The 16,308-nt window shown below is 23.6% G+C and overlaps 7 protein-coding genes across 7 annotated transcripts; 5 read left to right on the forward strand and 2 right to left on the reverse strand.

Annotated features, from left to right (window-relative positions):
• The first annotated feature begins 144 nt into the window (after positions 1–144).
• On the forward strand, positions 145–2,476 carry DICPUDRAFT_97541 (uncharacterized protein). Its single transcript, XM_003286859.1, has one exon. The coding sequence runs from the start codon at positions 181–183 to the stop codon at positions 2,416–2,418; it is 2,238 nt and encodes a 745-aa protein (XP_003286907.1). The 5' UTR covers positions 145–180; the 3' UTR covers positions 2,419–2,476.
• A 2,483-nt stretch (positions 2,477–4,959) lies between these two features.
• On the forward strand, positions 4,960–6,015 carry DICPUDRAFT_77784 (uncharacterized protein; the record flags this gene model as incomplete). The annotated part of the gene is made up of 2 exons (XM_003286860.1): positions 4,960–4,962; positions 5,671–6,015. The coding sequence occupies 2 exons, from the start codon at positions 4,960–4,962 to the stop codon at positions 6,013–6,015; spliced, it is 348 nt and encodes a 115-aa protein (XP_003286908.1).
• Positions 6,016–6,386: 371 nt separating this feature from the next.
• Positions 6,387–7,381, forward strand: DICPUDRAFT_150933 (uncharacterized protein; the record flags this gene model as incomplete). The annotated part of the gene is made up of 2 exons (XM_003286861.1): positions 6,387–6,502; positions 7,198–7,381. The coding sequence occupies 2 exons, from the start codon at positions 6,387–6,389 to the stop codon at positions 7,379–7,381; spliced, it is 300 nt and encodes a 99-aa protein (XP_003286909.1).
• Positions 7,382–7,545: 164 nt separating this feature from the next.
• On the forward strand, positions 7,546–7,731 carry DICPUDRAFT_150934 (uncharacterized protein; the record flags this gene model as incomplete). The annotated part of the gene is made up of 1 exon (XM_003286862.1): positions 7,546–7,731. One exon carries the CDS (start codon positions 7,546–7,548, stop codon positions 7,729–7,731), a length of 186 nt encoding a protein of 61 aa, XP_003286910.1.
• Positions 7,732–8,725: 994 nt separating this feature from the next.
• Positions 8,726–9,358, forward strand: DICPUDRAFT_97542 (uncharacterized protein). The gene is made up of 3 exons (XM_003286863.1): positions 8,726–8,799; positions 8,876–8,920; positions 8,982–9,358. Exons 1-3 carry the CDS (start codon positions 8,738–8,740, stop codon positions 9,280–9,282), a joined length of 408 nt encoding a protein of 135 aa, XP_003286911.1. The 5' UTR covers positions 8,726–8,737; the 3' UTR covers positions 9,283–9,358.
• A 668-nt stretch (positions 9,359–10,026) lies between these two features.
• On the reverse strand, positions 10,027–12,148 carry DICPUDRAFT_77786 (uncharacterized protein; the record flags this gene model as incomplete). The annotated part of the gene is made up of 2 exons (XM_003286876.1): positions 10,027–12,044; positions 12,145–12,148. 2 exons carry the CDS (start codon positions 12,146–12,148, stop codon positions 10,027–10,029), a joined length of 2,022 nt encoding a protein of 673 aa, XP_003286924.1.
• Positions 12,149–12,689: 541 nt separating this feature from the next.
• On the reverse strand, positions 12,690–13,502 carry DICPUDRAFT_19597 (uncharacterized protein; the record flags this gene model as incomplete). Its single annotated transcript, XM_003286877.1, has 1 exon — positions 12,690–13,502. A coding segment is annotated over one exon (813 nt), but the record flags the coding sequence as incomplete, so codon positions are not given.
• Between the last annotated feature and the right edge of the window lie 2,806 nt (positions 13,503–16,308).

Raw genomic sequence — 16,308 nt, forward strand, 5'->3', positions numbered from 1 at the left:
CAAATTATTTTTTTTAATTTTTTTTTACAACACATCAAATTTTTTTTTTTTAATTTTTTTTTACACCACACCAAATTTTATAAAAAATTATAAAATAAAATTTTTTTATTTAATTTTCCACATTAAATTTTATATTTTATTTTTATATATATATTTATATGTATTTTTAATCTCTACACCATGAATTGTAATAATAAAAGAAAAAATGGAGATACAACAAATAATAACACAGATAATACTAATAGCAATAATAATAATGATAATTCAATATCAAATAAAAAATATAAAAGTACTGATGGTTCAGAATTTGATAATACAAATACATCAACAAATACACCCAGTTTGGTTTTTACATCAAATAAAGAAAACGATAGCACCAATGAAATTAGATTTTGGAAGGTATTTAGAAATAAATATTTATTCAATATAATATTTTCAAATTTCAAATTCAACCAGTTATTCAATTATGATGATTTAAACGATTGCCATCATATTTATAACAAATTTAGTAATGGAGAAACAATTATTAGAGATAAAGTAAAAAGTGGAAATTATATAATTAGAGATTTTAATGCAGAATTTATCGTTAGTGTATTCACCAAAAATACCCAAGAGAACAGAGAATTCTATAGAACACTATTTTCAAATGGTTTAGGAACATTCAGAAACTATTTTATATGGGTACAAGCATTTGTGAATCATTCCAATAAAACCGCATTTCTCGAATACCTCAAAAATTTTAAAATAGATAAAACTAGTTTTTTTGTAAGATCAATGAAATCCAGTAAAAGCATCTTTAAACAAGTAAAGATGGAAGATGCTTTAAAATCAAATGGTTTTCATTTTTTTAAACCGAAATCAGTATTTGATGTAATTAGGGAATTTCAATTTTCACAAAAATTAAAAAAGCTCATAAATATTTACATTTATTGTATCCATGAAAATTACCAACCCAAAACAAAACACAATTATTTACTGGAACAACTAAATACCCAATTAATAACAATTTTATCTGATAATATACATTTAAACTCAACTATTCACACAATAGCACAATCAAAAGATAAATTTTTAATACAAACAACATACCTCACACTCAAAATTATATATTCAATATTTGCTGAAAGATGCCAATCATCTCTTACTAAACCAACTAGTTATCATATATACTTTAGAGACAAGTCTAAAGCCGAAAAAATTTATGCAAAGAGAATAGAATCTTTGAACTTGTCTGATGAACCACTCACAGTTATAAAAAGTGATGAATGCATTGAATTTCAAATGAGCCTAGTTAAATCACTACACACAATTTCTCGTAAAACCAAGGTTGAACAGGCCATTTTTTCAAGCAATAATTTGGAACCAATCTATCTCATGTTTAAGCTTTACAAGGATGACTTATACGGTAATTTTTTTAGATATCTAAGATTTATTACAAAAACCGAGATATTGGACTACATCTTCGATAACCATCAAGAATTAATGTTTAGTGACAATAATCCACTTTGGATATACACCAACAGCAAAGTTATGGGCCATTTCGAAAATTTAATGAAAAGTATTTCAAGAAAATTTTTAATTAAATCCAATTTAACTATAACAGACTTGGAAAATACTCCAAGTAAAGATTTTTTCGAAGGCTTAGAAAGAGCAGTCGACAATCCAACAGTTTATATATTTGAAGACAATAAAAATTATCCCCAAAACTCTATAAATAGATATAATTCATATTTTATAAAATTGACCAATTTAACACAGGATTCTGCAATATCATTGTTAGAAAAGCACATAAAAAAATATGGAATTTCAGAATACTTTGATATTGAAAATTTTTTAAAAAATGAACTCCATCAATCCTATAAACTCATATATTGGATCTTTCAAGACCTTACGGATGAATATATTCAATCAAACTTAACAAAAAAAGAATTGATAATTAAGTCTGGTATTAACACAACAAAAAATCAAAAGTATGAAATTAAAATTAAACGTTTTATTAGTTGGGAAATGCTTTTATACTATTGTGGCCGTACAAATATTTTATTTCAAAACTTTAATTCACAGTTAAAAGAAGAAATATTCACAGATCTACTTGAAAAAAAATTTAAAGTCGGTGTTTTTTTAAATTTACTTGACCATTTATCATATTCAGATTTCAATAGTGAAAATTTTAAAAATTTATTAAATAGAGCAGCAGATTTTGGAGTAGTTCGAGTTTTCGAAAAATTTTCGATTTTTAATTACATGTTTTTTTATGAAATAAAATATAATCAATATAATTATATTGATTATCCTCCTAATCCCCGAGTGCAAAGTTTTCTCAATGACAGCTCTTTTAAACAAAACTTTAGTTTGAACGATAAAAGATATTGCTGTTTAATAAGATATTCAAATAAAGTAAAAACAAATTATTATTAAACTAATTGATAATTTTAAATAATATTATATCAAAATTTGTTTTTATTTTTTTGTTTATAAATATTATTATTGTTTTTTATTTTTTTTTTTTATTTTTATTTTTTTTTTGTTTTTATTTATTTGTATAGAGTTCTTTTAATTGTCTCTTTAAAATTTGATTGAGTTTTAAGTGTTAAAAATAGAACCATATTTATTATTTTTTTTAATTTATTTTTTTTTCAAATTATTTTTTATATTTTTTATTTAATTGTGGATATGTATTTTTTATATTTCAGTTCCAAAAATCCCAAATCCCAAATTATTTATTATTTATAATTAAATTTGAGCGCAACATTACAAACTTCATGGAGGAACACCTATGACATTTACATTTAAATCTAATATGAATTTTCTTTATGGCTTGTACCTTGATTTGAATAACCATTACTTCACATACAACAAGAACCTCTTTCTTTTTTCTTTTCATCAATTTTAACATGAATGAGTTTTGAGAATTTTGACTGCATTTCTTAATAATGTATTTCTAGTGAATGTTGTATTTTACTCTGTGGATTTAACATTTTGTTGCATCTACAAATTGTGATTATAATTGTATAAATGTATGTATCTTGGTGAATTGATTGGTTTAGTTGTGTATTTACCAGTGCTTTTATCTTTAACTCTTGAATCTTTGAAGGTCCTCTTTCTTTTCTTTATATTGGCCTTGAATCAAACATCTTTTTAACATTACAATTCTATTGCTGTATATTCACTATTTTAATTTTGATTTTCTAAAGCTGGTTTTTATAAAGCTAAACAATGAACCAAAGTCGAACTCGAATTCAAACCCAAACTGATTATGAAGAAGATATTATCTATATAGCTTTATCCATACCTCTTTATAAGCATCAACAACCTCTTTACCATTGATTAATAGTTTACCTGTTATTTTGCCAGTACTCTTACGCTCTGCTGTGCGGCTTGGTTGCAAATCCATCATTATTTTTCTAAGCCACAACCAATTGATACTCTACGTTTTTAGTTACAAATCCATCATTAATTTTCTTAGATGAACCAATCTCAGGTCTAGATTCAGTAACCACATTATCAATTATGAAAACACTATTAGACCTTGCTTTTTATATTCACGTAGTAAAACATTGGTATTCATAAACTTTATATCTTTTAATTGCTTTTGGGATAATGTAGCACCTGAAGGATAATATTCAATATCTTTAGTCCGTTCCGAACGAGACTTTTGATTTCCAATTTCATCTTCATCTTCATCTTCATCTTCATCTTCAAGTTCATCTACTTCATTATCGGTTTCTTCTGGATCTGATTCTAAAACAAAAACCTTCATCAATATCTAAATCATTATCCCAATAATCATTATTGCTAGTGTCTATAATTGATTTATTTATGTATTTATACTGAACCATTAGATTATTGATTATTTCTACCAACTTTACTTCACTATCAAAACTGATTGATAGTTTCTCTGGATTGTATACATCAATTTGACAACTAATTAATTTCTTCTTTATAATTTCTTTAAATAACTTGCTAATTGTAATAATTGATCTTTCTATTAACCTTATTATACCTTTGATTTTATTATTGTTATAAAAAAACTTTGTTTTAAAAAAAAAAGAAAAAGTAAAAACAACACTAATAAAATATTAATTATTTCAATACACAATTATTTTAGTAAAATAAAAATGATTTCCTCTCAAAATTGGTCACTTGGAGGGGACACAGATGCAACTTTTATATGATAAGATATCGAAATTTTTTTACATGCAATTTTAATGTGTATTTATTTACAAATTGGTGTGATAAATAATTTAATATGGGCATTAAAAGATTTTAAAAAGAAATAATACAAATAAAAATTACAAAAAAACAATGAGAGGAAATGTGTATCTAGATACATGAAACAAATATTTAAATATTTTAATTTTTTTTATTCATATATTATATTTATATAATAAAGTTTGATAGTCAAAGGGTTTAATTTAAAAAAAAAATGAAAAATAAAATTTTATAAAAAATTTTAAAAAAAATATATTTGAAAAAAATAAAAAAAAATGAACTAAAAATATAAAAAAATTTAAATTCAAAAATAAATAATCAAATAATAATAAAAAAATAAAATATTAAATATTTGTTTTTATTTTTTTTTATTTCTTTTTCAAAATAGTTTTTCTTTTAATGCAAAAAAAAATATCAAAATTTTTTACATCCAATTTTTATGTGTATTTTTTTAAAATAAAAAAAATATTATTAGAAAAAAAAAAAAAATAAAAAAAAAAATAAACAAATAAATAAATCTAACTTCAAAAAAAATATATTCAGATTAATAATAATCAGATATATAATAAAAAAATTAAAATATTTGTTTTTATTTTTATTTATTTTTTTTTCAAAACAGTTTTGTAAAAAAAAATAGTATGATTTTACATGGCGTCATAAATTTTTGAAAATAAAATTTTTAATTACAAAAGTAAAATATTAAAATGTTCATATAAAAAAAAAATATTAACATGTCCACATTAAAATATGGTTAGTGTCCTATTTTTTGAAGAAAAAAATTATTTATCACACCAATTTATAATAGAAATAGATTTTTAAAATAGTTTGTAAAAATCCTATCATATAAAAAGTTGATCAGCGTCCCCTCCAAATACCTTAAAGAAAGTGTTAAAAACAGTGAGATTTAAATCACCACCCTCCAAATGCTCAATTTTGAAATTATCATTTTAATTTTTTTAAAAAAATACACTTTAAAAATATTTTGTAAAAAGGCAGCCTTAAAAAAACAGTGAGATTTTAATAACCACCCACTATTTGAAAAAAAAAAACAAAAAGACAAAACATTTTTATTTTTCTCACATAATTATACATGAAAAAAATTAATATTTTTTTTTCCATAACTCTTTCTTATAATATTTGATAAGATATTTTTGCTCTTTTTTTTAAAAATAAAATTATTTAATTCAAAAAATTTTTTTATTTTATTTTATTTTATTTCATTTTATTTTATTTTTTTTTATATTTTTATTTTTTCATGCATAATTTAATTCTTTTACAGATATAATTGTTTCACATGTAGCTTTCACATATAATTTATTTCTTTACAGATATAATTGTTTCGCATTTGATAACAAGTGGAAAGACCATCTAGCGTGGGTACCCTTTCATTTGACTAGATCGGAGGCTCGCCTACTAGCTAGGATAAGGATCTTTTGGCAACATTCATTATATTTCTAGAACCTTCTGATGCGTTTCAATTATGTCAAAAAGAAAATTGATTGTGACATTGAAGCCTTTGTAAAAAAAGATCCGCATTTCAAAGATACTTTCTTTTATACCTTCTTGACCGATCAAACAAAAACATTACTCACTGGAAAAGGTGATTGGTCCGAATCATCGCTTAGTTTTCTTGCAACACTCAAACATCATTGTGGATCAAAGATAGTTGGCCTTTTAACCGGTGCAAAACCCCTTCGTTATAGTTATGGTGGTATCCCTGTCCTTCAGAATCATCAATTGCACGTTTCAATAAAGAACCTAATTGTTTCTATGAGAATGAATTCATTTCTTGAATACTCTTAGAAATGACACTGACTCACCGAGTGCCGAAAAGAATAAACCATACTATGCAGGTGTTGCAATGGACGAAATTGATATTCTCAAAGGATTGTACAACGATGTCCATGGATCAAAATTAATTGGGCTTTGTAATGGATATGTCGATGATGAAAAAATTAAAGAAGAATGGTTTACTAAAGATTATATGTTTCTGCAAATCTAGCTAAAAAGGCTATTCAAATTTTTCTTCAAAGCTTGGATGGTAAAATGTGTTTCAATCTTGGCAAGTTTCCAACCAACGGCAAGAATATACTGGTAGCAATAATAGAAATCATTAATATTAATAGGTAGAAGGTTTAATATTTTTTTTATTTTTTAAATCACGGATGGTTACGATGTCAGCTCCACCTCCAAGATCACAAGCTATATTCAATGTCGCAATGCCAACATCAGAAAACAAACCAACTGCCGCTTTCTCGCCATCAAATAATACTCACCAAATTCATCACCAGTTATAAATTCATCCAAAAAAATAATCGTATCACAATAAATAATGAAAGTATAATAATAACAGATAATATTAATAATAATAATAATGATAACAGTAATAAATAATGGATTATTCTTTGTGATCTTTTGTTTTGGCTATGATTATGGAGCTGAAATTTTAAAGATTTAAAATAATACCACCAGTATTGATCAACACGTATAAACTATTTGTAAGATCAGAAATGACATCCATCAACAAACCACCTTTAAAACATTCTTTTAAAAAGAGAAGCAGATTCTAGCCTATTAAACAATATAAGCTAGTCTTCAAACTAATATAAATCACAAGTTCAGATACCATGGTTCAATTGTGCTACTCGTAGGGTTTAAACAATAATAAGGCAATAACCCACTTTTAGGCTATGTTTATATAATAATTTCAAACGTACTTATCACTCATTCAACTATTAAATACCTAATCATATCCTTCAATCAATATAAATATTTAAAAATAAACAATAAACAATCCTAATTAACAAATAATAATAATAATAATCATAATAATAATAATAATAATAATAATAATAATAATAATCATACTAATTATAAAAACAAAATAACAATATCTATAATAATAACAATAATTATTACAAAAACTATAACAATAATCAAAACAATCAAAATAAAGCGTTCCAACAACAATAATAATAATAATAGAAATAAAAATTACAATAACTATCAAAATAGTAGCGATAATGATGGTGATGGTTATAATAACAATGATAGCAAAAATTATAATAATACAAATAGTAATGGCGACAATAACAGTAACAATAATAGTGGCAACAGTAACAGTAGTAGTAATAATTATAATGGACCCAAATTAGGTAAATGCATTTAGCAATTTAATGAATATCACAAATTATCAAGAAAATCTTAGAAATGGTAATCAAGATGAAAACATATGGAAATTTTAATTGAAGATAAAATATAGCAATAATAATAATAAAAACAATTGCAACAATAACAAAAACAGTGTTCTCATGAATAAGCTTTTGTATAAAAATGAATAGCAACACAGTGTATAGCAAACATTCAAGAGATACTATTAAAGATGGGTCAAGTAAAAAGGCTAGTGAATGGTTAACATCATTAAAATTTCCCATAGAAATCATTTCAACTCTCAAAGTTTGTGTAATAGATGGAGGAACATTAGTTTTTATTTCTGACAGTTTACCAAATGATGTTTAATTAATTTCCTTAGGGTATGAATGCTATGGGCAAAAGATTAAAATTTAAAACCTTTTTAGAAAAGTTATTAGCTTCAAAATAAAGTCAATATCAACCTTTAGGTTATAGTAACAATAGTAATAAAATAAAAATAAAATATTTTAAATTTATAGCTTTGTTTTCAAATAATTATTTCTTTTTATTTGTTTCTTATTATTTTTTATGTTATTATTTATTTGTAGTTCTTTTAATTAACTCTTTTAAATTGAATGAGTCTCAAGTATTAAAAATAGAACCATTTAAAAATAGAACCACTTAAAAATAGAACTATATTATTATAATAATAATTGTTTTTTTTTTTTTTTTTTTTTTTTTTTTTTTTTTTTTTTGGGGAAAATTTGAGATTGGGGGATTAAAAAAAATTATAAAGGAGGAATTTGTCACGTTATATATAGCTTCATTAAATAACAATCAAATTTGGATAGTGGGTGGGTTTCTAAAGAAACAATAAAGAAAAAAAAAAGCAGATATGTGTGTTTTCATTATGCAAATGTGGGGTAGGTGTGTTTTATTTTTTATCAAACACACTCACATACCCATATTTGAAATAGATTTTACTTGTTTTTTAAAGATAATAATATAATTAATATTTTTTTTAATATTTTTAATATTTTTAATTATATATTTTGTTTTACCTTTAATTTTTTCCTTTTTATTTTGGGGGGAGTGCGTTTTTTTGTTCCTATAATATTGATAGAGATAGCAACACAAAAACTTAGTTACCCCTCCAACAAAGCAACTTTCTCCATATTACTTTTTTTTTTTAAACTAATAATCAATAACATAATTTTTCACTTCAATATTATAATAACAATAACCAAATATATTAAAAAATATATTAATATTAAATAAAAAATATATTAAATAAAAAATAAAAATTTTTTTTTTTTTTTTTTAAAAAAATGATTTAAACTTGTTTTATAATTATTATTCATTCATTAATTCAAAAAAAAAAAAAAAATAAAAGATGGAAGATCAAATTTTAACAAACAATAATAATATAAATGATATAGAGGAAGAAAGAATTTGGTAAGTAAAATTAATTATAATTTTTTATTTTTTAAAATATTAATACTAATTTAAATATATTTATTAAATTTAATAGCTTAAGATGTGAAGCTACCTCTAATGTATGGAGAAGGGGCCCAGAGTAAGTTTAACATAATTTATTTATTATTTTCAAAAATATTAATTTTTTTTTGTTTTTTTAGTGACTCTCTTTTATGTAATGCTTGTGGTTTGGAGTACAAAAAACTTTTGAAAATTTTCAATGGAATCCATGGTGAGAGTGAATATAATGCGGATATAGATCCATTTTCATTCACCACTTCGGTATTCATGGCAGGAGTATATTTTGAATTGTCTGACTTAAAATTAATCTTATTGGCATTTTTTAGTATCCCCATTGACAAAGAAAATGTATTTACTTTCAATAACAATGGAATCAAATTTATTACCGATGGAGATAGTTTTTCAATATATGACTGCTCAAATTGCCCCTTACACAATTAATTTTATGCAAAATAAAATTTTTTAAACTTTATATTTTCTAAAAAAAAATAAATAAACCCAAAGAAAATGATTATGTAAAAAGTTAAAACTATAATTTATTTTTTTTATAATTGAATTGTTAGTTTTCACATGTTGGTCATTTTTTACTGCTTTGCGGACTCAGTTATTTCTTTATAAGTAAAAAACTGATATAATAAGATTCAACCAAAAGATGTGTTCAATTCAATGATCTATAAATCAAAAATATGTATAGTAACAGGACTGATTTTTATCATAGATATATTTGTTAATTTGTTTGAACCGGTGACCTTCTTTTAATTATTTTATTAATTTTTTGTGATTTAATTAATATTTTCAAAGGAAATTGTGATCAACTTTTATAACTGGACTTGTTTATTTCCTTCAAATCCTACATGCTTAATGACCACTTGCTTAGCCAATAAAAAAACATTTAATATATTTAGAATATTTTTTAAATATAATATTAAAAAATAATTATTTTTTATTTTTTATTTTTTATTTTTTTTAATTTTTTTTTAATAATTTTTTCATTTTTTTTCTTCACAACCAAAATACCATTTATATATATTTGGTTTAGATAAATAATAAAAGTAATAATAATACATTGTTATAGTATTCACAATAATTTAATTTATAATATAAGGCTTATTTATTTTTTTAAAATTTTTAAAATTTTTTTTTTTATTTATATTTATTTTTTTATTTATTTATTTATTTATTTATTTAATCTTTTTTAATTTCTTTTTCGGTATTGTATTTGTTATAGTAATAACTCATTGAACGATGTCCAAAGAAAATAGTTGGAATTAATAATAAAGCTAATCTTTTGAGGGTGACATCCATAGTTGAGTGGATCCAATAGTTAATAATTAAAAGAGCAATTGATGAGACTGAAGCAATGAAACCCATTGTCCAAATGAAACCCATACCAGTTGGGAATTTGCCGAGATTGAAACCAACAACAAAGATACCAAGTAAAAAGATAGCAGCTGGTGATAAAACTAAAAGAGTGAACAAATTTGAAACTGATTGTGGTGGTCTTTTTTCTGGTTGTCTGAAAGCGTGTACAATTGGTTGGTTTTCAGTGTAACGAGAGGTTGGTTGGGTTTTTTGGGAGAATTTGAGATTAATTTCACCAAAATTCCATTGTAATGGAGTGATGGATTGGTCACCAACAATTAAATCCATTTGATAATTACCTGATTGATAACCTAAAAGTTTACCCATTTCTTTGTTTGTGAGAGTGTAACTGAATGATTCGGCACTATGAGTAACTGGGACAACGATTTCACGTGATGGTGAGTAGAAACGAATACCAACTTGTTGTGGAACAAATACTTGTTTGTCAGAGTTGATTCTAAAGAAGACTCTAGCGAGGTTGTTAGCTGGAATATCGACCAATGATAATTTTTTACCAAAGACGACATCTTGGCTATTCTTTGGTGAACCTAATTGGTCAGCTTTTGGAGCAAAAGAGAATTTCATATCGTCAACGGTGATTGAACCAGTGATGGTGATGACTTGAGTTGAGGTGATTTCGGCATAGTCTTCATTGTCGGTTGGAACAACTTTGAATTCGATATTGTATAAACCTAATTTAAGATTTTCATTGGAGACATCAATGGAATGTTTGTTACCGGTGGTAGTCATCTTCTTGTCGCTAAGAACTGGGGTGGAACGTGGAGCTTTGCTGCTAACAATTTTGTTTACATTGACGGTGGCTGGAATGTTTTGACCAAAGATGTCGGTAACAAAAGCATCAACGGTGGCTAAATTGCTTGGTGAAAAGATTGATTTTTCAAGGGTTAAGGATAATGGTTGTGAAACAGAGTTCTTTTGACATTTCTTTAAACCAACGATTAAATAATAAGCGTTTGATAATGATTCAACATTCTTTTGTTTCAAGAGATACTCTGCGATTTGATTAACTTGTTTGGCACTAACGAAATCGGCTACTTTTTCATTGATACTAGCTAATGATAACATTGAGTGGAAAAGTGAAGCGGTAGTTTGGAGATCAGTAAAGTAAAGAGTATCGGTGGTTTCTTCGGCGTTGGCAATGACGGTATCCATCTTATGAACAACTTTGGCAACTTGCTTATCGACTTCTTGGTTATCTAAACGATGTGATAAACGAGCGAGTGCAAAATAGGCAGCAGCGGTATTTAAAAGAGTACCTTCGCTATCGGATTCGGTGCTCTTAAAGGTACCTTCGTCTTCGACCATTAATGAAACAATACGCTTGACAGATGAGGTTAAATCAAAATCATCATTTGTAACGAGTTTGGCAGATTGAAGTGTGAAAACAATATTGACTGCTTGGGTAGTCTCTAAAAGATCACCATTTTGTAATTTGCTCTTTAAAGTTTCTTGAATCTTTTTGGAGGCACTGCTGATTTCTTCAATACATTTTAATTCTGATAAAATAGTGACACCATTGTAAAGTAATTCAATATCACTAAATTTATTGGTTTCTAATTGCTCTTTGACTGTTGAACAAATAGTCTTTGCATCTGAAACACTTTCACCTAAACGGGTTAATGCACCAACTGCATAGAATGTATCTTTTAATTGTTGATTATCTGTGCCATATAGTTTACCTTGCTTTTGTGTTGAAATAAATCTATTTAAATTATTTATATCATTTTTACTATAAACACTGCTAATACCACGATTTGTAAAAGTTGGTGCTGAATAATTAATTGAAATTAAAATACTTAATAATAATAATAATAACAATTCTATATAGAAAAAAAATATTAAAGTTAGTATTTTTTATTATTTTATAATGAATTTTTATTTATCATGTTATTAATTTCTTTATTTGTGAAAAGATCTTACTCATTTTTTTCTATTGTACACTATATATTATTTATTATTATATTTTTAAATTAATTTTTGAAAAAAAAAAAAAAAAAAAAAAAAAAAAAAAAATGATTAAAAAAATTTTGTGAACTTTTAAAAAAAAAAAAAAAAAAATTTTAAAAAATTTATAAAAAAAAAATTAAAATTTTTTTTTTTTTTTTTTTATGATTGAAATAATATATATTTTTTTAGATCATTTATTAGTTTTTTTTAAAAAAATTATAATAAAAAAAAAAAAATAAATAAAATTTTTAAAATTTTTAATTCTTTATTTACATAAATTATAATAATAATAAAACTATTTTTAAAAAAATTTATAAGAAACATTTTTTTTAAGGTTAAATAATACATATTTTAAATCAAATAGGAAAATACTATAAGCTGTAATCCCTAAAATAGTTTTGATTATTATTGTCATTATTATTATCATGATTGGTTGTTGTTGTTGTTGTTGTTGCAGTGGTGGTATTTAAAACAATATTATTATTGAATTCGTTTCTGTTTTCTTTTGGGTATAAATCATTTTTAATATTTTTTAATTGAACAAGGATTTCTTCGACAGTTGGTCTTTCATCTGGAGATTCTTCAAGACAGTGAACAATTAATTTTTTCCATTTTGGAGTAGCTAAGGGACTAAGTTCTAATTGTAATAGTTTGTCTTGGGTTTCATTGCAATGGATTTTGGTGGTTATCAGTTCCCAAAGAATCATACCATAAGAAAAAACATCAGAGGCTTCGGTATATGGTTTACTTTGATAGACTTCTGGGGCCATGTGGGATATATTGCCTACTCTTGGAGTTGAACTTCCATTTTTAACTTTACTAACTCCAAAGTCTGATATTTTGAATTTACAGTGTCTAATATCCATTGAGTTACTATGTTTTAAATCAAGTGGAGTTTGGATTAAAACATTGGACGATGTTAGGTCTCTATGAAGAATTGAGGATTTATGCAAGTATAACAAAGGTAAAGCAATATCCATTGCAATCTTTACTGGGAACATTGGGTTTTCTTTGAAGGAGTTTAAAATATTGATTTGATTTAATAATTCTCTAAGAGTACCACCATTCATATATTCCATAACCATGGTTTTACTTTTCATGACTACACCGAGGAACTGGACAATATTTGGATGTCTGAGGTTATAGTTCATTGAAACTTCTTGTTCAAATAATTCTTGTTTATTTTTTCCTTTATAATCTTGATCGCGTGTTATAACTTTGGTAGCAACATCAATTCCTCTCCATTTAGCCTTTTTTACTTCACCAAAACCACCTCTAAAATCAATATTTTCTGGAAATGTAAGCTCTTTACTTTTTATTCTATAGTTGGAGTAGCATAACGGCAATATTGTATTTGTCTTTTTGCATGGATCATCTTGGGCTAATGGTATGGATAGTCTGGGTACTAGCGGCTTTGATTGTGGTGCATATGATGGTTTATTTTGGGTTAATAGTAATGGTTTAAATGATATGTGCCAAGGAAAAGGAGATGGGAACGATACTAGATATGATAGACGAGATGATTGTACCTCTGGGGGTGGTAAAAATAAATTTTGTTTATAAAGATAAGAAAAGATATCCTCTTCAATAAAATTTTTTTTATTAAAATTTAAATTATAGTACATAAAATGATTATTATTATTTACTAAGGTTATTGATGAAGTGTTATTTTGGTATTTATTAAAAGATGATCTTCTATTTTTTTTTTGTAAGAACAGATGTGATTTTACTATTTTTTTGATTTGTTCTAATGTTCTAATATTTCTTTTAATATCAATAATAAAATATTTATTTATTTTATTACTTTTTAATAATTTATTTTTTTCATAAATTAAAAAATCTATATATTTCGAAACATAATTTATAGTCTATTTTTTTAAACAAAATTAAGTAATTTTTAATATGAAACATTATTAATTTATGTGGGTAAGAATTATTATTATTATTTGGGTGAAAAAAAAAAAATAACATAATAAAAAAAAAAAAATAAAGGGTGAACCCAAAAAATTAAAAAAAAAAAATAAAAAAAAAAATAAAAAAAAATAAAAAAATAATAATTTTAAATCTTGGGAATAATAATATAAAAAGAAAGGTTTATTTATTTAGTGTATTTAAAGGTAATAATTATTTTTATTATTTTTATTTATTAATTTATTTTTTTAAATACTGAATTTTTTTTTTTTTTTCATTCAAAGAAGTGTGTTATTAATTTTAATATTGATGTATTTTTTTTACTTTTCGTGATCAAAATATTTCCCTATTAAAAAACTTTATTTTTAAAAAAAAAATAACTTGTTTAAATAAAGGTTGATTTATCATTAATAATTACTATTTTAGTTAAAATTAATAGTTGTTTATAAGGATAACAACCAATATTAGGAATAATAATAATGATGATCAATTGTTTTTTACTCTTTTAGAAATAAATAAATAAATTTTTTTAATTTTAAAACTATATAGGAACAACAATGAACACAATTCCACCAAATGTAACAACATTAAAAATACACGATCAATATTCGACCTAAATTCCTTCAGATATTGTAAATCCATTAACAATTGATTAGGTTTTAAATTAATAAGTATATCTTTTATATATATAAATAAAACTATTTTATTATAATTTGTTTTTTATTTATTTATTACTATTTATTATTATCAGTAGTTATTGTTGTTATTTTATTTATTTGGTGGTACTCTTTTTATCAACTCTATTATTAATTTTTGATTTGCTTTAATTAGATTTAAATGTAAAGGTTTTATTGAATGATTCAGACGGGATGGATCTTTGGTTTTATTTATTATTTTAATATGAATTGCTGAAGCATGTCTGATTTTTAAAACTGGTTCTAAATGATCTGTTAATATTGATCTAACGAATTTCTTTGGATGGTCTTGTTGGTGATAAAGCTAGATCCTGAATATCTTTTTGTAATTGAAGTGATAATTTAACTGCTAATGGAATTGCTGCACCTAATCCATGGGATATATAGTAATATTTCTTTTGCTCTGTAATAGATGTATATGTATTATTATATAAATATATTATATTATGTTTTATATTCTTTTTACAATCTATAGTTACTATTAGTTATTATAGCATCACTAAAATTTCTTCTTTTGTGGTCTTTGTACAACTCTTCTTAAATAAGTATCTATTTATAAATTTAATTTAAATATTTTATTAATATTTTTTTTTTTAATTATTAATTTTAGAAAATAATAATAGTATAATTACATTTTTCATTCTATTTTGATTACAAAAATATAAATATATATATTAATGAAATAGATGTGTGCTGATAGAATATAAAGGTATGCTTTACTATGACAATGATTTAATAAATTTATAAATAAATATTAAAAAATAAAAATAAAAAAAAAATTTTTAAAAAAAATTGAAATTTTTAATTTTTTTTGATTTTAAAATCATCAAATTTTAAAATTAAAATCAAAAATTTCATTGAACAAATATAAATAAAAAAAATATAAATACAAATTAAAAGTCTGGGTTTTTTTTTGGGGGGATCATCTCTTTTTTTTTTTTTTTTTTTTTTTTTTTTTTTTTTAAGGGGAGAACCTTTTTTTTTTTTTTTTTTTTTTTTTTTTTTTTTTATTTTTGGTTTTTTTCAAGGGGGGGTTTTTTTAAAAAAAATTTAGAAATGAAAATTTTTTTTTTTTTATATATAAAAAAAAAATTTTGTTTTTTAATTTTTTTTTGTCAAGACACGCCCTTGGTTTTTTTTTTTTGGTGTTTAGGGGGGGGGATTTTTTGGGGCCCCCTTTTTTTTTTTGGCCCCCCCCCCCCAACCAAAAAAACCAAATTTTTTGTTTTTTTTTAAAAATAAAAAAATTTAAAATTTAAAAACAAAATTTTTTTTTTTAAGGTTTACCCCCCAAATCCTTTGGAAAAACAATTGTTGAAAAAAAAAATTAAAAAATTTTTTGGTATGTAAAAAAAAAAATTAAAAAAAAAAAAAAAAATTTTTACATTAAATAAAAAATTTAAGAAAAATTAAAAAAAAAAAAAATTATAGAGACAAAACAATTAAAAATAATAATATGTTAATTTATAAAGAGATGAATTTCAAAACTATTATATTATAAAATACCAAAAAGACAAAATGATAAAAAAAA

This window comes from Dictyostelium purpureum (assembly GCF_000190715.1).
Source record: "Dictyostelium purpureum unplaced genomic scaffold DICPUscaffold_83, whole genome shotgun sequence".
Classification (NCBI taxonomy): domain Eukaryota; phylum Evosea; class Eumycetozoa; order Dictyosteliales; family Dictyosteliaceae; genus Dictyostelium; species Dictyostelium purpureum.